This window comes from Aedes aegypti, chromosome 1 (assembly GCF_002204515.2).
Source record: "Aedes aegypti strain LVP_AGWG chromosome 1, AaegL5.0 Primary Assembly, whole genome shotgun sequence".
Lineage (NCBI taxonomy): Eukaryota > Metazoa > Arthropoda > Insecta > Diptera > Culicidae > Aedes > Aedes aegypti.
In genome coordinates, this window is record NC_035107.1 from 203,101,898 (window position 1) to 203,124,111 (window position 22,214).

Below are 22,214 nucleotides of genomic sequence, written 5' to 3' on the forward strand. Positions count from 1 at the left end.
CGTTACGCTGGAATGTGTCATCAGCGTTAGTCAATTTTTGCGTACGCAGATTTTGCGTAACAATCAGCCGAGTTTTCATCAGGATGTAAATAAGTGTCCAGTCAGTTATCGTTTCCTATCCTCCAATTTCCGCAAAGACGTGGCCAAGACAATTCCCGACAGCTGGAGGATGCGTCAATTTCGTCTAAGAGGCAGATTTGTCTATGAGAACGGATGGGAAGAAGGCAACACCCATTCAGCGGTCTAGGGCTGTACGTATTTGTGCGAATTGCTTATTGGTACCTAATGTTAAAATCCTATATATATTTTTTTTCATATATTGGTGTACGATATATCGAAAGGAAATATCGATATTACCGATATATTGAATAGAAAATATCGATACCAAAATATCGAATATCGAAAGCAAAATATCGATATTCCGATATATCGGAAGTATCGGAACGTCCCTAAGTTTAAACTTGCACCAATTATAAAACCGTGTTCGACAAAAGTTCGTAGAATTGAATAAACTACTATGTAGAGGTATTTCCGATAAGTTTTAATGTTCCGTTCAGTAGTTATGAATTTTCAAAGCTTGAAAATAGTCCAAAAACACATATATGATTTGAAGCACATCTAAATTTTCTCCAAACTGACTGAAATTTTGACCAGAAGTTCATTTTGACATGAAAAATCAAAATATTGGTTGACTGAGGAACTTTCAGACATTTGAATAGGTCTAATGGTGATGATAAACATCATTTGTCTTCAATTTTACTTGTGTTGTTGAAAACTATGAAACACATCCAACCATACCGAACCAAGAGCCATATTTTTCAATTTTTGTTCAGCCAGATTTACTTGTATTTTTAATTTAGGTTTACTTATTGGACGTTGTTAATTGCATGTGAGCTATAAAAAATTAAAATTAATCGTCCGCGATTAACTAGTACACGATAATACTTTAAAGTAAAATATCTCGCACTTGGTGCGGTTTAGCAGCACCCCGACCAATTGGAGTTGGATGATTCATATCTGACATTGTTCATCGACGTTAAAGAGAAATAAATGATCATTGATGAATTTTTTTTGTTAGTTGTTAATAGTGTTAGTTTCTTTGTTAGTTAGTTCGATTGTTTACTTTGTTGATGATTCGTCAATCAATTCAGAAGAAACTGCAACAAATGGAAAATTCACAAATAACTTTTTTTGGGTTGTTCGTATCAGCCCTGGCTAACCATACCCTACGGGTTCCTACACGCAGAGAAAAAAAATTTTAATATCAAATATATTCTGTATCATTACAACAATATAGGGGTGATCGGGGCAATATGGGCCGCCTAAGGAAACGTCATGGAATGCATAGAAAAACAGCAAAAATTATGGGTAGATGAAAAAACCGAATTTAGTACTATACCATTTAATTCCACTAGAGTTTGAATCCTTTGACAGATACGCGTACTAGACAATAGGTCTAGTGTCACCTTCATTGATGGTACAACTGATTTTTGATCCTAGTGTTAATGGGTTGCCCGTTTCACCCCGAGGGAACTAGCTTTTTAGGTTCCTATGTATACTATTATTTTATGATGATATTTATCATGATGATTATGTGATCTAGCTAGAGATACTGTCCTGAAGATACTTCTTTCGAAGGGCATACTCTACGGACTAACCCATGATCCCATCGGAAATAGGAGTTATATCCCTCGAACGAAACAAATCTGCGAGTTCAAAAAAACCGAAGTTAAGTAAAAAATGGCAAAACCATGTTTTAATATCATTAAAATGCATTATATCCGCGCTCTACGCCAGAAATATCTTCCGATAGAGGAAATTCCCGAATCAACAGCACTCTCGTGAGTGCCGCAGTCGGTGAGTCAGTATGGTGTGCACCCCAGTACGACCCGATGCCAACAGCTGTTTTAGCGATATCGCGAATCAATTTCAGCCTCGACTTGCTGCGCTGCCTGACCGAAATTGAAAGTGAAAACAAAATTCGTAAGCCAACGAATACAAGCGCCCGGAAGACGCAGACCAAGACCAAGCCGAAGCACCGAAGAGCAGTCTGCGAGCGCAGTTAAATGGAAATAGGTCAGTTCGCAATTTGTTTGCCCCAACAACGTATGGTCAGATGCGCCGCGCCGGTCGATAATCGCACCCAATCGGGGACGGTTATTTTTGCGTTCCCGTATTTCCCGTATCTCGATTCGCATGTCCAGGAAGGGAGTTATTATCGGTTTCTTACCTCTTGACTTTAACTATAAGAGCAACTCCACAGTCGCTGTCTGGTGGCAGGTATTCCAAGCGTATTTCCGTATTGACCAGGCGCGCCTTTATCCGGTTCAACACTAAAACAAAAAAGTACAGAATTCACATTAGTTTTTTTTTAAATAACAATACTCTTCTAATCCCGGTGACTAACGTATCGATATCTGTATTTATACAGCTGGGCTGCACAAGATTTCCTATCTTCCCTCCTCCTACACAGCTGATAGCGAATCGTAGCTCGTTTTTAAGAAATTAGGTCAACGGGATTGTGTTTACTCGCACCACTCAGTCAGCCAAAGCCTGCATGCAATTTCCGCGACATCACACAATGGTCCAAATCGACAATTTAGCGGGAATAAAGTGTTTTCTCTGATCTCGTTGATTTCGGACGTATGAAATCATCAGAGAAGTTGTTCTTAATTGAGTTTTGCATTTTTATTAAAAAAAAATAAAACAACTGTTTAGTAGGGTGCGGTTTTTTTTCGAAAGTTCTTAAAACTAAAAAATCCTGTGCTCATATCAATTAAAATCACATAAGGAGAGAAACCACAAAGTATGAACCAAACATTTGAACTTAACATGTTATTTTCTAATCAATATTAAAACTTCATGCAGCATGCTCTTCAAATTTAAATTTATGAAAAGTTTGTAGAACATTCAATTAGTCCAAAAACAAAACTTTTTCTAGTTAAAAGTAGTTTTCTCCTCATTTTTCCTCATTTTATTAAAATAAATTCAACTTTGTTTATTTATTTATTTATTGTCGTCAATCATGTTTGTAGACCGTTACATAGAATTTCTTATGTGCTAGTTTCACTAATACATTCAATTTTCATACTTAAGATAATGTGCGGGAGTATTGTTTTAGCTTCGCTTTGGACCAATTTAAGTCAATTAAATCATAATGTTTATTATAAGTAGTCATCATTTGGTTCATTGGCCCAAATTTTGCATAATTAGTACGGTGATAGTTGATTGCAAATAGTTCTCGATGGCGTAAACGTCTTGATGGTACATAAAAGTTTAATTTAGATAATAATTCTGGTGAATTTATTTTATGAGAAACAATATCGTTTATAAATGAAATCATAGCATATTCGCGACGCTCTCTTAGTGTTTGAATATCAATCAACATACATCTAGCTTTGTAAGATGGTAATGGAAATTCAGTCCAACCTAATTTGCGAAGAGCATAAAAATTGTTTTTGTACCGACTCTATCCTTTCTTCATGTACTGTTGAAACAGGTGACCAAATTATGCTGCAATATTCAAGTATTGATCTAACATAGGCAATGAACAATGTTTTTATTGTGTATGGATCATTGAAGTTATAAGCGAAGCGTTTAATGAAGCCTAACATATTATTGGCTTTATTTATCATAGTGTTATAGTGATCAATGAAAGTAAGTTGTGAATCTAAAATTATGCCTAAATCACTGATTCTATTACATTTTTCAACATTCTGATTGCCTAAAGTTATTGTTATATTAGGAATGTTTCTTTTCCTGTTAAAAGATATCAGGTTACATTTTTTTGACATTCAGTTGTAGTAGACTTGTCTGACACCATGTGTGGAAAATTTGTACTTCATATTTAAAAGTATGTATGTCCTGTGCAGTTTTTATTTCCAGATAAAGTTTCATATCGTCAGCATATATTAATACTTTTAGTTTGTCAAGAATAAAAGACAAGTCGTTCACAAACAGTATGAACAAGAGCGGACCTAAATGAGAGTCTTGTGGAACCCCTGAAGTGGCATGTATGGGAGTTGACCTATTTCCTTTGAATTTCACTATTAGCTCGCGAGTGGTTAAATATGATTCGATCCATTCCAGCAGTTTGGCTTCAATACCCATTTTCCGCAGTTTAAATATAAGCATGGGTATATCAACACGGTCAAATGCTTTACTAAAATCTGTGTACAAAGCTTCCACATGATTTCCATTTTCCATAGCACTCAACGAATAGTTTACAAATTCAAGCAAATTAGTGGTTGTCGATCGCCCTTTAAAAAAGCCGTGCTGCGATGTAGTTATTGTATTTTTGATTTGGATGAATACTTTTTCATTTATGATGGCCTCAAAGAGCTTCGGAATGCACGAAATAAGGGCAATGCCACGATAATTAACTACATCAGATTTTTTGCCTGATTTGAAAATGGGAACAAGGTATGAGCTTTTCCACAGTTTTGGAAATACTACAGACTCCAGTGACATATTGAAGAGCCAAAATAAAGGAGTAGTTAATTCAGGTGCTAAAGTTTTCATGAAAATTGGTGGAACTCCATCCGGTCCATTACCTTTGGTTGCATCCAAGTTATTCAAACCATTCGATATTTCATGAACATTTATATGACTGATACCAACATCGTTAGGAAATTCAGGATGGAAATCGAAATATTCATAATCACGATCAGCTTCAGTGAATGTTGTGTAAACTTCTTGAAAAAAAAATGAAAATAAGTTACATATTTCTTGTGAGGTATGGCCAACCTTATCATTAAAATACATTGTAGAAGGAAAGTTATTGGATTTAAATTTAGATTTAACATAGTTGAAGAAATTTTTTGGACAGTTTTTGATTTCTTGCTCAGTTTTGGAGTTGTAGTTCTCATATGCCAATCGCATTGCTGAATTAAGCTGTTCGCTCATGTTCAGATATACTTGTAAATTCTCTTGACTTTCATGATTTTTGTAAATGTTATGTAGTTTCTGTTTACGATTCTTCAAATTTATTATTTCTTTATTGAACCAGACAGGATGTCTTGAAAAACCATTACATCTTCTTTTAATGATTGTTACTTCTTCTAATATGATTTTGAACAAACAATTGTAGAAAACTTCAGTTGAATTATTTACATCATCTCTACTTCTTAAAATCGATTGCCAGTTTATATTATTTAATTTATTTCTAATGTTGTCATAGTTTGCTGAATTATAGTCAAATACTTCCTCAAATCATTGTCAATATATAAATCTGTATTAGAAATAAACTGAGAAAATTCTATTGCCGTGTGAAACACTTCATTTCTCCAAAAAGGAGTCAATGCCTTATTAACACAAAAGTCATCAGAGACGTTCGTTAGCAAGAGATCAAGATAGCAGTTTTGTTGATTTTTTACATGGTTGATTTGATTAAGCCCTAAGTTTGCAATTTTGTCAAATATAAACTGTAGCAATTCGCTTTCTCTAATGATTGGGAGTAATATATTATCATTGTCCATATCTGGTATAAATTCAATATTGCGTTGATTAAAATCACCGTAAATATGAACCTTAACTTCAGGGGGTAAACTAGACATAACATTTTCCGCTACACTAAAAAACTTATCGTAAGTTTCTTGGCACGCATTGTTAGGAGGAAAGTATACGGAGACAAAAATATGTGTCTCACCTGACAATTGCACTTTTGCCCACACGTGCTCAAATTCTTTAAATTTAGTGGTAACGATAATTTCAGAGATCAATTTTGCTGAAACTGCGATTAAAACTCCGCCACCTGACTTTTTTTCAGACCATTGATAATTACGGTCAGCTCTATAAACATTGTAATTATTTCCGAAAATTTCTTCACTTCGTATACTCTCATCCCAACTCGTTTCAGTTCCCAGAATAACAGAGTATGCGCAACCTGATACTTTGCGATGAATTTCAGTCAATTTGGCTGCGCTTCTCATCCTGTTAAAATTTTGACAATAAGTTGTAATTTCTTTTACAGCGTTTGAAGAACCTGATGAGTTAACAGAAGAACTCGATGAGTTAATTTCATTAAAACTATCTAACGCTATCTGGGTCGTTTGTTTATACTCTACCTCTAAAGAATGCGTCAAGTTGTCATCTACTTCCTCTGAAGAGAGCGTCAAGTCCGACGAAAACACGAGTGTTTACATGCGCATGCTTCGCAAGATGAAGGTGGACTTCTCTTGACTTTAACAATATGAACGCTCGACCGATTCTATTTTTTACATGCTGTAGAAGATAATGTAATCGTTTTTTAATTGTCTGTAAAACTCATTGAACAAAAAAATATTTTGATTTACCTAATCAACAGAAAATATCCAAAAACATTATTTTTAGAGTATCAAAGAAGTAGATTGGAGTACATTCCACTAGTGGATACGAGTAACTGACACTAAAGAAAGCTACAAGTGGTAGTCGAAATACGCGTATCTGTCAAAGATAAGCGATTAGAGCGGAACTAATTGCCCAGTCAACATTTTGGTTGGTATATATTTTGCTATACATCATTATATCTGAATCAAATCACTCGTATAAAATGCATGAAAACGCCATATACACACCAAAGTGGAGGCCATATACGCACTTCCCACGATTTTTTCAGACTTTTCATGGTCAGCAATACGATGCAACAAAATTCCGATAAAAATAAAAAAAAAAGTTTCCAGCGAGATTCGAACACCGAACCTTTGGATTCCCTAACCTGGTACCATACCACTACACCACAGACTGCTTCATGAATGAGATGTGATTATTTGCCAATATGAAAGGAAGCTTGCTATACAGCACTCACGCTTTGTTGTTCTTTGAAAACCACCGCCAGATAATATCAACCTCGGGTAGCAAATTTTTGCTAAGTTATGGACCGATGCACGAGATCACTAGTTTGACGTTTGAGCGGTGCCGAATTCACTCGTTGCCATGGTCACGTAAATAACACGGCACCGCTCAAACGTCAAATAGTGAACTCGTGCATCGGTCCATTGCGATTTCATTTGATGCTAGTCTGCATTGATATATGATCTGTCAGTTTAAACAACTTGTCGTGATTCTAGATTATACCATTTATGGCATGGTTTGTTGTCAACAAAGTTTGTCGACAATGATTCGTAGTGGAGAATTATATACAATTTGTGTTAACATTAATTCGTTTTGATTTGGCATATTGTGCGATTCTGATTTTTGACGTATGAATATGAGATTTTTGGTGCACATTCCTATACGATACGTGGTTCACTGGGTGGTACTAACTTTGTTTTTTTTATTGATAAGTGGGGTGGCGAATACTGGATCACCTGCACCAAGATTCGCCATGTTTTGGTTTGGGGATCGACACTTCCCATATACAATTTCTTTGTTTCTAGTAAATTCATCAAAACAAAAAAAAAATAATATGTGGGCTATACAATAAGGAGCTTTTCTGAAAAAAAACATACAAATCCATTGAATGTCTCCAAGAAATCTGAAAATAACAGTATGATGTTTTTTGAAGATTTCAAGAGCTTTTTGGTCGTAGTGGTATCATATAAATATAAATGCTTATTACGAGAAAAAATCTGTAGCCTGAGATATTTATTCGGGTTATGGCTACGAGTCGGTCCTCCAAGGAATGCCGGAATAGATCCAGAGGACCAATGATGAAAACAGACGCAGCTTTTTTGACATTATAACGAGCATCACTCGTATTACATTATGAATTTTTTTATAATTTTCTCGAGAAACTTCATCAGAAATTATTTATGTGTTTTCTCAAAGTTTTCTTCATATAATATTCCAAAGATTTCTCCAGTAGTTCAGAGATGCTTCTACAAAACTGTCGTTCAGGATTTCTTTAAGGATTAAACCAGGAATTTCCTAAGGTTATCTACAGAAATTACTCCGGAGATTCCCCCTAAGATTGCTCCAGGAATTCCGCAAAAATTTTGTTTAGAAGTTTCCCAAGAATGTCCTCGATGAATTAATTAATGAATTCTGGGATTTCTGAGGAAATCTCAGGAAACGCATAGGACGGAATCCCTGAAAAATTAGGAAGATGATGATCGAAGGATTACCTAGATTTATTGCTTTAGTATCTATTGGTGTGGAACCCTAAATAAACTTCTGAAGAATCAATGAAGAATTTACTTGAAGAAGAAGAAACGAGATTTTTTCACGAATTAGTGGAAAAATCTCTTGGGGAATTCATAGGATGCTCTCATGGAAAATGTTTAAAGTGATTTCTGTGAAAATTACTGGAGATAGTATCGTTGGAGTGCTGCAAGATTTTCTTAGGCAAATATAGAGTAATTGGTTTGAGAATTACTTAAAAATGTCTGCGGAAATTTTTCTACGAATTGTTGGGAGTATTGGCGTAGGCATCTTTGGAGAAATTTCTGTAATAATCTTGTACTTTAAAGTAGTCAACTTAATTACGAACAACTTCTCTGGAGACATCATACGTCTAAAATCAACGAAAACAGAGGCAACACTTATTTGCTTGCTAAATTATCGATTCGGACCATTGTGCACTGGTTTGTTTTTAGCGACTCTGGACTCTGAGCCAAGGTAGATACTATTGCGCGTTTCGTTTTCATAGAACGGTCGAAAAAACAATTACTTTGCCTAGCCTGGTACAGCGCCACTTACCGTTGTCGATGATTTGTGCAAACTTCTCCAACCCTTCGATGGTATTGGTCGGAGCGGCAGAGGGAGATTCGGCGCAGCCACCTTCCCTTTCCAGGCACTCCTGTGCTAGTTGCATTGAGCTGGACATTGACGACCACATCGATTCGAACATCGACGTGCCATCGGTTACTCGGGCTTTTGGGCGAAGACTGATGGACAGATTTTTCACTTCTATTGAGCTGTCCTTGGCTAGTGGGGCTTCGTAGGGAATGTTGACAGTGACTTCACCAATATGACCGCAGATTACCTCGATTCCCCAGCCCTGTCCTTCGCAGAGATCATTCAGTGCCTGTAATGAAGGAAAAACGAAAGAAAGCAATAGAATTAGGCACATCGATGAATTCATCATGGTTATGCTAATTGGGGAGTGAAGTCAATGGGACAGCTTCTTATAGGAACCCTAGTACACGTGGAGAACCATTTATCAAACCCTAGCATCAAAGGTTAAAAATGTTACCACTTGGGCGATAATTGAATCAGTTGAGTACAATTATAACCTCCTGCTGCTACCATCTTCGATTCAAAATACAGGAAGCATACATAGAGAAGGAGAACTTAGCCCAATGTGCAAAGAATGTTGAACTCGATCGCTAAGGCGCCACAACGACCAATTATTGTCGGACGGAGGAGTAGCCTTGGGGATGACGTATATCTCGTCTAGTCGACGCAAATCAACTACGACGACGTGGCAACCTGTCCTTCGTTATCTCATTGGAAAGACCAGCAGCACACCATTCGCGATAATTATTGATAGCAGCAATCAGTTGCAACGAGAAAACACATCGAAGGCCTGTTCCGGTTGCAAACAGCGATAAATTTGTACGATTACCATTCATTACAGCCATTTGTTAATGTTGCAAATTTTGTTTTCAAGATGGAGCCGAGAATTGAAGGTCTTTTCGCAATTGAGATGTTCCGAGCAACGCAAACCTTTTAAGATTGAGTGCGTGAATGGCTAATTTTCAAACACGCATTAGATCAAACCAACACGATCAAAATAGGCAAAGCGAAACGCTAAAAAATTGGCAATCTCACGATGATAACGAATAACTTCAACAAAAAAAATTAGGTAACGTATCGTTCGATGTTTTGTTACATGATTCAGACATGGAAGAATCATGTTGATGTTAAATCTACAATGCCTACCCAAATCATAGGCTTAAATTATTTAAATATACTATTGGAGAAATTCTTGAAAATTTTGAAAGGGTTTCACAACAAATTCTACAGTAACATATGATGAAACATATGTAGAAATTTCTGATGAACACTTGAAAGTATCCCTGAAAAACTCCCTAACTTTTGAGGAAGTCTTGGTTTTCCAGATGAATTACAAGATAATTATTGAAAAATAATAATAATTGAGAATATTGAGTTCCTCAAAAAATAACAAAAAGAGTTCTTGATACATTTTCTGGAATAATCGCCGGAAGCATTTATGAGCAATACGTGGGCCTCGTGGCCGTGCGATTAGTGTCGTCAGACATTTAAGCGCATCGTTTCATGGGGTGCGGGTTCGATTCCTGCTTCATCCATCGAAACTTTTCGTTAGGAATGTTTCTTGGTTGTGCCACTGGAGCATGTTTGTCCATTTTCTGGTGTTAAGTTACAGTGTGTGCGGCTAAATGGCTTAAGACGGTGTCCGTGTCTTTTAATTCTTGAGATAAACCAAAGATGATCCATGCATTTCGTCCCACTCTAACAATTTTCTTCAAAACTTTGCAGAAGCAAATCTCGAGTTTTTGTTAACCGATGAAGCTAAAAATTTTTTACAGAATTATATGATAAATTTATCACATCGATATATGGAGTGGTACTTGAAATTTGCTTCTTCAAAATAAGGTGATTATAATAACGTCTCTGTGCACTTAACGATATTTTTCTCAGATCCCGAGACATGCTTCGGTTTTCTCAGTTCCCGAGACATTCTACTGATTTCTACTGAGATTTCTTTTTAAATACTTTCAGATACTCCTTCAGGAATTTTACCAGCGGTTTTTCCAGGGATTCTTAGACGAATTTCTTCAGAATTTGGTTCAGAAAATCCTATTTACTACTACCTCCAGTATTTTTTTTACAGAGATTATACATATTTTTCTAGTTGTTACTTCTAGAAACATAAAAGATCATTTCGACATTTTACCAAGAAACCCTACAATAATTCTTAAGCCATTTTTTTAAATTATTCCAAGAGTTTTGATGAAGAATCTTTCAAAAGTTCATCTACGAAACTTCTTCAGGCATTACTCGATGAAATCTATTGTAAACTTTTCCAATAATTTCTCAATAAATTCGACTTGATATCCTCATGAAGTTTCTCTAGAAATTTCTCTTGGCATTTCTCCAGAATTTCCAATCTAAGTGGGCTGCATTTTTTGCGAAGTTTTGATTTCTGGAGTAAACTCAAACGCGACCGATTGTCACGAATGATTTTACAGAACTTATTTATTTGGGAGACTTACAAAAAATGTGAATATGGTTCGGCACAGAATGTGAATGAATCAATGCTTTGAACATTTTTCAAATAAAATTTCCAAATCTCCATGGATTCTTCACATCTTTTTTCAAGGTTCCACAGCAATTACAGGGTTCTACTGCAATTACAGTCCGTACATGAATATCTTTACATTCATAAATGTTATACAGAAATTAAAAAAAATCTTAGCGAACTCGTAATTAATCAAGTTAGGTTTTGTTAAGTTATTTCATCAGAATAAGGAAGTCATATATGAAATATAATTTGTTATAATATATTATATATATTATATCTTATTATATCTTGGAAAATTACATTATCTTTTTATTCCATTGAAACACATTGTATTGTTGAATTTGAACTTCCATTTCAACTAAAATACTCGTTTTAGCGGAAATTTGAGACATCCCAGGATTCCACGATTTTCTGGGACAAGTTTAGATTTTTCTCCCGAATCCCGGGACAAGCAAAATGGCCGGGAAATGGGCACTCTACTAGAGACATACCTTGATGAATGAGCGATTTTTTTTGTGAAAACTTCCTTGGTAATAAAAAAAATGTAATTCTTAAATATGCTTTAAGCGGAAATATTTGAGAAGTAGTAGTAGAATAAATTTCTGGAAGATTAGGAAATTCCTTGAAAAAGAAACGATCTTTAGAGGTACACCCTTAGAAAAAAATCCGGATTGAATTCGAGTATCTAAAACGAAATTATTGGAAGATTTGTTAGGAAAATTCGTAAAAAATCACAAATCAAACTCCTGAGAAGATTTTCTGAGTAATTTATGAAAGAAATCTACAGTAAAACTAGCAGTTATGCTTGTAATTTCACTTAGAATTCATTGTTTTATAAATGTTCTAAGAAATGAAACTCTCATGTGGTTCCTGCTAGGTTTCTATTTTCAAGAAAGAGGTCTTTGAAGTTGGCATTTCCAAGACGGCCAGTCACTACCAGCCCTGATTCCCTGGAGAAATCATCTATGAAAAAAAAAACACAATGCCCTCCAGAGAATTTGTTTGGGTACGTCGCTGATGTCCATAAAGTTAAATCCATTTGAAGAGAAAGGTTTTTTTAGGTTAAAGTAGACTTAATTCATAGATCGTTCGATAAGCATTCTTGATTTTCGTGGAAATTAAATCAAAATCATATTTTTTTTCGTGTTTCGAAGCAAAATTCCTATTTTTGAAAATAAATGAAATCTGGAATGAAAAAATCGTCAATCATTTATGTATTTTAGAGAATTTCTTGTATCTGGAATATTTTTTTAAGACCTGGAAAAACCTCGATACCTGTTACCGCAGTTACGGACAACAATGAAGAAGAAGTACTACAAATCTTGGATTACTTGTCAAAGACGATCACCCATCAGTTGCTTGAACAGAATTAGTTTCGAGTTGAAGAATGGACCCGTCATAAAGGAATAATCCTGATCTGACCATTGCTACATCTACTTCAAACCCTTCAATGTAACTTAGTGTGAAATTCCCGGTCACTAAGCTGAGAACTTTCTGCTGATTTGGTGCGATCAAATTTTATTGATATACCAATGTCCTACTTCATAGTAATTAGCATTTGAAGAAGCTTGTCCTTTACGGTCTATGAAAACTATAAAAACTACAAAAAAACTACGATAGCTCTAGATTTACATGAACGTTCCTCGCCTTCCTTGGGGCCTGCTACATGAGAGTGCAAATAACTTTTAATTGCTACTGTTCATCTAAAATAATGTCATCATCTGATTTTCGAAACAAAGCAAAGCATAGACCATTTCGTCAGGAGGAGTCATTATCCAGAACCATTCACAACGATATGTGGGGTCAACTCGCAGTCCCTCTCCAAAGCGCATTCTCATCCGAATCTTCCGTCTTCTAGGTCAACAAAGATAGATGATAAGTGATACCCAATGCACCGGTCTGAGCGCGAACCACATACGATAGCTTGGAAGCAATAAGCCAACTTATTTCTGCAACGCGCAAATGCCGGGACCGGTGTGGTGTAGCAATGCCTTTTTTCTGCTATACGGTACTTCTACGCCAAACCGAGCCTATCACATCGATCGCGTCCGGCATCTCTTACCCCTGCGAGCAACAAAGCAAAGAGTACATACACTACCCGCCATAAGTATGGAATCGCTTCACCGAGTATTGCGACACTCGGTTTGAATATTGCAACGCCTTTTGCTTATCAGTGGAACGTTTCAATACTTTTGGCGGGTAGTGTAAGTGCATACGCGGACTGACATGCGCCACCGTACACCGCTAGTGACTGTGAACTTCAGTGCGCTGCACTCTTCAACCGTAATATCCAGGGACAAGACACAAACGGGGAAGTTCTACAGGCACAGCTGTTTCTTATAGCAGCCGCCCAGTAATGTCCAAAGATGGCAAATGCAGCTCACTGAAAAAGGTAAATAACTTGCCGTCAGGTTTGCGTTTTTTTTTGTTGAGCTCCGCACCAAGAGCTGGTTAGTGCAGTGAGCTGAGGTGTCATGTAGGGCTACGTATTTGGCGGAGAGGAACGCTTTGTTTCATTCATGCTTGTGAAAATTTTACGCGATTTCCTACTGCTCTCTCACATTTGTCTATGAATTGATGCAATGGAGCGCTGTAAATCTGTACGTATTATTGGCCTGTAGCAAAAGAAAAATGTTTTTTAGACTCTGGCGGTGATTTCCTTCGACTCATACGAAAACTTTGGAGTCCTAAACCATTCTCTACTGCCTAACTTTGCAGGTGGGCGTACATGCCCATATAATCCGCGAATCAAACAAATTGGTTGGATCCGTTGAAAACCGTTAAAATGTAGTGATTTGTAGTGCTGCACGAGATTTTAGAGATTCTCATTCCTCAGTTATATCCCGAGGATACCTTGCAGATTTTGTGTAATAAGATTTTTGGCAATTCTCTGTGGGAACTTGAAAACTCTTAGTAAGCAGTTACTAAACTGGATCCTTAGGTAGACTCCTTAATTTTAGTGGACACATGCAATTTTCTAGCCTGAACCTGAGAATATCCAGCGGAATCGGCCACCGTTTTTAGCACTCTAGGGATTCCTAGCGGAATCTTGTGGATCTGAGTTGACTCTTGGGATTATTTGCAAACATGCAGCGTTTCCAAGCAATATTTTTTATATTTCTAGCGCGATTACTAGTTTTTTCAACGAATCTTTAGCATTTTCAGCAAGATCCTATTTCAGTAAAATTCGGTAGATTCCCAGACTGAAAAAAAAAAACAAATTGTCGGTTGTCTTAACTATGACTGCCTATGCCCTAGCTTAATATAGGAGTTAATCGAAGTACTGCTTCCACCTTTCGATGGCGTTGTCCTTGTCTTAATCGTAAAAATAAAAACAACGCCTCAGAAAATATTACGAAACAATCAGTTCGACATGATTCACTATGTACAGATTTAGATCGCATCAATCTCTACAACGGAATCAGTCGTGGAGGCAAGTTTACTGACGGTTCGTACTAACACTTTAATTCATTGAAACTAATACTAACAGTACCGTCAACAAACGGTGAAGCTATGAACTGCGCTTATTTTTTCCTAAACAACGAGCACACCAACAACAGCAATATCTCAAACACGTGCCTCGCAAATCAACGGCGCGGCTCGGATTTACTGATGTTTAGAACTAGAATGTAAGCAAGCGACAAAAAAGCATCACTTTGTAGTAAAACTACAACGCAGTTATGGTTGGGTACGATGCGGGAAGTTCGCTGCTAGCGCCGTTTGTCATGACCCGGCGTCGTGGACTCTCAGCTTCGACCAAAATAATAATGCCCACGACATAAACAGAATGACACATCTTCGAGGAGGGTGCTGCTAGCTAGACTATCTACGAGGTGGGGTACGCTACGCTAACGGAAGGCGAATATTTTTGTCAATGGCAAGCAGAGACTGTCTGAGCAAGAAAAAAAAGCTAGACTAGAAGGAAAATAGACGAGTAAAAGAGCCATGGTACCGAAATGGTTTGCTACGTAGGATTGTGCTGTATGCCTAATAATTAATGTAAATAACTGGTTCAGAGCCACACATAGTGTGTGGGATTGAAATGGGAAGTTCAAAGGTCAAGGCATATGACGACTTACAATGTGGAGGTATCGACGGCACAGTGTGGAGGTGGGGGACGGACCTGGTGTAGTGGTTAGAACACACGCCTCTGACGCCGAGGACCTGGGATCGAATCCCATCCCCGAGATAGTCACTAAAATTTTCAGTGACGTCTTCCTTCGGAAGGGAAGTAAAGCCGTTGGTCCCGAGATGAACTAGCCCAGGGCTAAAAATCTCGTTAATAAAGATAGAAAAAAAAAAAAAAAACAGTGTGGAGGTAAGATAAAAATTGAAAAAGCTTGGTGAGTTGATTATAGAAAAACAATGCCTAAGACGTCTAATAAACTAGATAAACAAATTACCAGAAATGTCTTAAGGCAGCCCACAGCCCTTCCGGAATTAACCTCAGAACTTCCACCTATATTTTTGTTTAGGACCTCTCCAAGAATTGAACCAGCACATTTTCTAATAATATCTTAAAAAATTACTCTGTAATTGTTTTTAACATTACCTCTGGAATTTTGGTTCAAAATTCTTAAAGATTTCAACCAAAAATTTCGCAGCTATTCAGCAGGACCAAGCTAAGCTAAGGTTTCGAATCCCACAGGTTCCTCAATCTTTTCGTTATGGCAATTGTCTCTAATTTTCAGGGCATAGAGTATCTTCGTACATACTTGGCACATTATTATATACGAATACAAAAAAATACCAATCGGCAAAGGAAGCTTTCAGATAATAATTGTGAAAGTGTTCATAAGAGCACTGAGAAGCAGGCTCTATCCCAGTTGAAAAGTAACATACTAAAGAAGAAGAAAACGAACAAGGAGAGGTCCAGTATTTGGTTTTGGAGGTTCTTTTAAAAGAAATCTTGTTGGAGAGAACTCCTACAATAATCAAGAATTAAAGAACACGAAAACGATAGCACTGCGATCGACATTTCTCGAATCAGACACTATGTGCATCCAAAATACCTAAAATTACAAGATTTGTTGGGAGTGTGTACACTTAAGGATTCCAGAGCAATCTCTGAAAGACCTTGGGCGGAATTATTGGAAAAATGTATGTATGAATTACAGGAATAATTGCTGCAGCATTTTGTGATGGCCAATCAACTTGAGCAATTATTTGAGAAATCATTCGAAGTCAACGCAGGAGTTAATCCTGGTTGAAATTTTGGAACAATTCATGGAAAATCCGGTAGAAAACTCATGAGGAATTTCTGGTTTTAGGGAATTTATGTAAAAGTAACGTGGAATAACCCCTGGAAGAATTCATAGGGCAATTCCGGAGAGGAGGGATTTCTATAAAAATGTCTGGAAGAATTACTGAAAAATAGCCGTAAGAACTCCTAGAGAAATTCTAATAAGATTTCCTGGAATGATTCCTTAACGATTTTCTTTAACAGTTCAGTCGTCGCGCTGTTGTATTTTGTCCAACAATGGTGAAAAAACATCGCTTATCGTACACAGCATCAACGTGGTGGTTCTGACGATTGCAAACCGCGCGACGACTGAAGGGTTAATTCTATTATAAAACCTTGTGATTTTACCAGGAAAAAAAATCTGTTGCGGTTTTTTGGAAGATTTGCATAAAAACAACTGAACGAATCAGTACAATTACTGGTAGAATATCTACAGGAAATCCTAAAAGAATTCTTGGAAGATTTTTTGGAGTAATCCTTGTGGAAATTTGATCAAACATACAAAGTTTAAAACTAGCTTGAATAACTAGAAGTCTATTAGCGATCCAGTAGCCCGCTAGGATTTTTCAAGGAATCTCCATAATCATCGATGAAATCTCGCTGGTAAAGGCTGATTTGCTGTTGAAAAGTAATCTCGATGCGTAGGGGGTTACTTGTCTGAAATGGTCAAGAACAACTTTTTCTTTAATCGCAGTACGCAGTTGAGAAGAAATGTCATTTCGAATGTATCTCTCTAGAGAATACTTATTGACCCATTCGGTTAAGAAATTTTCATACCAAGGTATCTACTCATTAACAGAAATTAAATTCCCTGATATTTCCAGTTTTTTCCAGGCTTTCAAAAATAATTCCAGGTTTAAAAAAATCTCCAAGATACGTAATTGATTGACGAAAACAGTAAATTTTATAAGACTCTCATTTCTAAATCTGTAAACAACATGAGAAAAAAGCCAAATTCTTTAAAATATCTCAAATTGATAATAGAAACCCGGATTATCAAGCCCCGGTATATCCCGTCCGACCTGTTTAACATTTAAATATGATAATTAAGATAAATGATAAATGTTCAAGAGTTCTAAATCAACCCATTCTTTCCAATGGTAGCTCCAGATCTACACATTAGATTAACCCAATACCGTCAAGCTACCATTCACCGTGCATTTAAGAAAAATTTGCACTTCAATAAATTGTATTACTTTTCCAAATAATTTAATGCGTACTAGAATACCACTACGTAGCGTGCAATTATATAATAATTCAGGAAAAAATATAAAACTAGTGTTGGATAACAAAAAATACTCTAAAAATATGTTTGAATATGTCATGTTAAGGTCGCCTCGTACCGTTTTATGTCACCATTTACCGTGCACACTAGTGCACCATTCACCGTGCATATAGTTTTCGTCATGATTCAATTTTGTATCTTGAAGAAACGTTGGTAATGGAGCAACTATGTTGCTAGTAGTATGCACACTCAATTTTAAGAGTATTAAAATCTTAATTTATAATAAAAACCATGAAAAGTTTAAAAATTTACTAAATCCATAATTTTTCATTAAAATTGTTATATGCGGTTTGACTGTATTGTCCAAACCATTTCATATTCACTCAAACACTCAATATGAAGTTTTTTAATTACAACATAACAATAAATCTAATATTACCGAATAATTTCAAGCTTTTTACAGTAATGCACGGTAATGGGAACCATACATATTGAAAAGGGTCCATTTACCGTGCATTTGGGTTTTGACTGAAACACAATAAAAAATTATAAATTGCATTAAATTTCATTGCTCATACGATGAAATATATCTAACTAGTAGTATCCATAGTGTAAACTTGTTGAAATTTTGAAAAATTTCATACTCTAACGTTAAAATGAAAAATGGTAATTTTTGGCGTTTCTACTAAGAGTGTTGAAAAATCTCATTATCAAACAGAATTCACATGATTTTGACTACATAAACTAGGTTTTTCAAAATGCTTTGTGACAAAAACTACTTCATTTTATCAGTTTTATCTTATTTTGATGACAAAAGAATAATTTGTGAAAATTGTATGAATATTCTGTAGAAATTTGTATATGTGCACGGTGAATGGAGCCCGCACGGTGACTGGTGACTTAACGGTACACAAAAAAACTTTTTATAAAGTAAAACTATAATATAGTTATACTATTAATCAACAATTTTTGTTTTGTAAAAACGAATATTTTTTGCTGGATTGGTTTCGAATAATTTAGCGCATTTGCAACTCTATTTGTTCAAGTAATTTTTTTATTAACGCTTTTTCGTAAAGAAATAGTCGATAAAAGTCGGGGGAAAAAGAGGGCTAATCATACTTGCTATGAAATATCAAATTTAAAGTTTAATTTCTTTTTTTCTAAAATCAAATATTTTCCAATACTTTTAAAAATTGTGCATAGAGCAGTTCTGGTAGCGAAAATAGGAAACTCAAAAACTTTTTCCTGAAAAAAGAGACTAAGTAGGAACCAAAAATAAAATATTTAAAAACGAAACCTAACAGTAACCAGGAGAAAAGAGTTTTATACTAATGATAATGTTTCTAAAACTTGTTTCGGAAATTTCTCGTGACATTATGACACATGATTTCTTCAGGTTAGATGAATGGATAGATAACTTTATTTGAAATATTTTTTTTCTTCAGAATTCAATTAAGTGATTATTTCCAACGAAATCTCTCCAAGAGATATCTCGAACAAAAATGTTTTGGATATCTCTAAATAAAACCTGGATTTGTTCAAAAAATAACTCAAACAATACCTCAGGGATTCCAACAGGAATTCCTTCATATATTATTTCTGATTTTTTTTTTTTTTTTCAAGAAAGCCCTTGTCCTCGAGGATTTTATCCGGTGATTCTTTCATCGGTTTTTCTAGAACATCCTCCATGTTGGAATATTTAATCTGAAACCACTCCAGATGTCTCCAAGGATTTCTCAGGATTTGTTACAAAATTATCCTTCAGAATTTCTTCAAGATTTTAACTAGAAATTTCTCTAAAGTTACTTTCAAGAATTAACCCTAAGATTTTTTGAAAGTTCATCCAATAATTCTAACAGATTTCTCAAGGAAGTTTAAAAAAAATCAAGCATTCTACCAGGAGATTTCAATGTGTTGCTCCAACGAAATGTTAATGTAATTTTACAGAAATCTGAGAAATCTTTGAAAAAATATCGTGACATATTCCGAAAGCAAATCTTAGGGCAACTTCTATTAAGATTTGTGTAACTTTAAGGGTGACTGATGAATTAGGGTTTCTAGAAGACCTCACTCTTGAGGAAATTATACAAGATTTTCTAGATTATTGCTAAGATGATTGAAGAAAAGAAAAGAAAATCAATTGCATCTCTGGATGATATTCCGCAGATTTTTTCTAAGGAACTTCTGGAAAACAGAGGACAAAATCTCTAAAAAGATGTGTAGGAATGATTGAAGCATTTCTTTAAAAAAATGAACTTTTGAATATTTCGTGGGGATTTTTTGCGTCATTCATTGTAAAATGTTCGGAAAAACTCCAGTAATTCTGAGATGAAATGCTGGAAAAATTCCTGAAAAAAAATCAAGGTAACTCAATAATGAAACACAAGTCGAATCGCTCGAGGATTTTTTGAGCAATTCTTTGAAATAACCGTAAAGGAAATTGCGTAGAAATTCTTGTCAGGTTGGTTGGTAAATGGCTGGGCATGGCGTACCATTGGTACCTCGCGTACCTGAAGGAATAAAATAGACCCCTCTGTGCGGTCCTTAGCCTCTTGCCCAGCAACTCCTATCCCTACCTCCTCGCGGTACTGGCCGGGGTACGAGTAACCTTAGGGAAGATCGGGTAACCAACCCCCGGTGGGAACTTTGGTCGTATGCTGACAGGGAAGGGGGGGTTTGCTTCTGCAAACCTTGAGCGTCTGTACTCCATGTTAGGAGCGGCTCACAACAGCGTCTGTTCCCCATGTCAGGGGCGGCTGATCATCGTCCGAGTGCCAGAGAAGGACTCTAAGCTAAACTGCGCACTATGGCCCTCCGAACATTTAGGGGGAATGGTCCTCCGGAAATCTAGGGGGTTGGTGTCAGGCCCTGCAAGCCAGCCGTAAAAACACATCAGCACAGGAACGTCAACGAGAGTATACGGACCGGAACAATCGGCAAAGACCACAGCGACGGAAATGGACTAGCGATTGGAAACTCGGTACGTGGAACTGCAAATCTCTCAACTTCATCGGAAGCACACGCATACTCTCCGATGTACTGAAGATCCGCGGTTTCGACATCGTAGCGCTGCAGGAGGTGTGCTGGACAGGTTCGATGGTGCGAACGTTTAGAGGTAATCATACCATCTACCAGAGCTGCGGCAACACACGTGAGCTGGGAACAGCTTTTTTAGTGATGGGTGATATGCAAAGGCGTGTGATCGGTTGGTGGCCGATCAACGAAAGAATGTGCAAGTTGAGGCTCAAAGGCCGGTTCTTCAACTTCAGCATCATAAACGTGCATAGCCCTCACTCAGGAAGCACTGATGATGACAAGGACGCATTTTACGCGCAGCTCGAACGCGAGTACGATCGCTGCCCAAGCCACGACGTCAAGATCATCATAGGTGATTTGAACGCTCAGGTTGGCCAGGAGGAGGAGTTCAGACCGACGATTGGAAGGTTCAGCGCCCACCGGCTGACGAACGAGAACGGCCTACGACTGATGGATTTTGCCGCCTCCAAGAACATGGCCATTCGCAGCACCTACTTCCAGCACAGCCTCCCGTATCGATACACCTGGAGATCACCACTGCAGACGGAATCACAAATCGACCACGTTTTGATCGATGGACGGCACTTCTCCGATATTACCGACGTCAGAACCTATCGTGGCGCTAACATCGACTCTGATCACTATCTAGTGATGGTGAAACTGCGCCAAAAACTATCCGTCATCAACAATGTACGGTATCGACGCCCGCCTCGGTATAACCTAGCGCGACTGGCCCAACCGAACGTCGCTGCCGCATACGCGCAGCATCTCGAGGTAGCGTTGCCGGAAGAGGGCGAGCTTGACGAAGCCCCTCTTGAGGACTGCTGGAGCAACATAAAAGCAGCCATCAACAACGCAGCCGAGAGCATCGTCGGGTACGTGGAAAGGAGGACATGTAACGATTGGTTCGACGAAGAATGCAGGCAGATTTTGGAGGAGAAGGATGCAGCGCGGGCTGCAATGCTGCAGCAAGGAACGCGACAAAACGTGGAGCGATATAAAAGAAAACGGAAGCAGCAAACCCGCCTATTCCGGGACAAAAAGCGCCGCCTGGAAGAAGCGGAATGTGAAGAAATGGAACAGCTGCATCGTTCTCAAGAAACGCGAAAGTTCTACGAGAAGCTCAACGCATCCCGAAAAGGCTTCGTGCCGCGAGCCGAAATGTGCAGGGATAAGGACGGAAGCATCTTGACGGACGGACGTGAGGTGATTGAAAGGTGGAAGCAGCACTACGATGAACACCTGAATGGCACGGAGAACACAGGCGACGAGGGTCACGGCAGCGGAGGAAGTGACTACGTCAGCACGGCGGATGAAGGAAACCAACCTGCCCCCACATTGAGGGAAGTTAAGGATGCCATTCACCAGCTCAAGAATAATAAGGCCGCTGGTAAAGATGGTATTGGAGCTGAACTCATCAAAATGGGCCCGGAGAGGTTGGCCGCCTGTCTGCACCGGCTGATTGTCAGAATCTGGGAAACCGAACAGCTGCCGGAGGAGTGGAAGCAAGGGGTCATATGCCCCATCTACAAGAAGGGCGACAAACTGGAATGTGAAAACTATCG

General features: G+C 37.5%; 1 protein-coding gene across 6 annotated transcripts in view; it reads right to left on the reverse strand.

The window, feature by feature from the left end:
• LOC5578996 (autophagy-related protein 2 homolog A) overlaps nt 1-22,214 on the reverse strand; it is a 116,838-nt gene that overhangs the window by 33,912 nt on the left and 60,712 nt on the right. For all 6 annotated transcript variants that reach the window (XM_021857284.1, XM_021857282.1, XM_021857281.1 and 3 more), the window contains exons 3-4: nt 8,617-8,944; nt 2,231-2,333 (exon numbers count right to left, since the gene is read on the reverse strand). In XM_021857284.1, the coding sequence (XP_021712976.1) occupies nt 2,231-2,333; nt 8,617-8,944 (431 nt within the window). The remainder of the gene's footprint in view (nt 1-2,230; nt 2,334-8,616; nt 8,945-22,214) is intronic.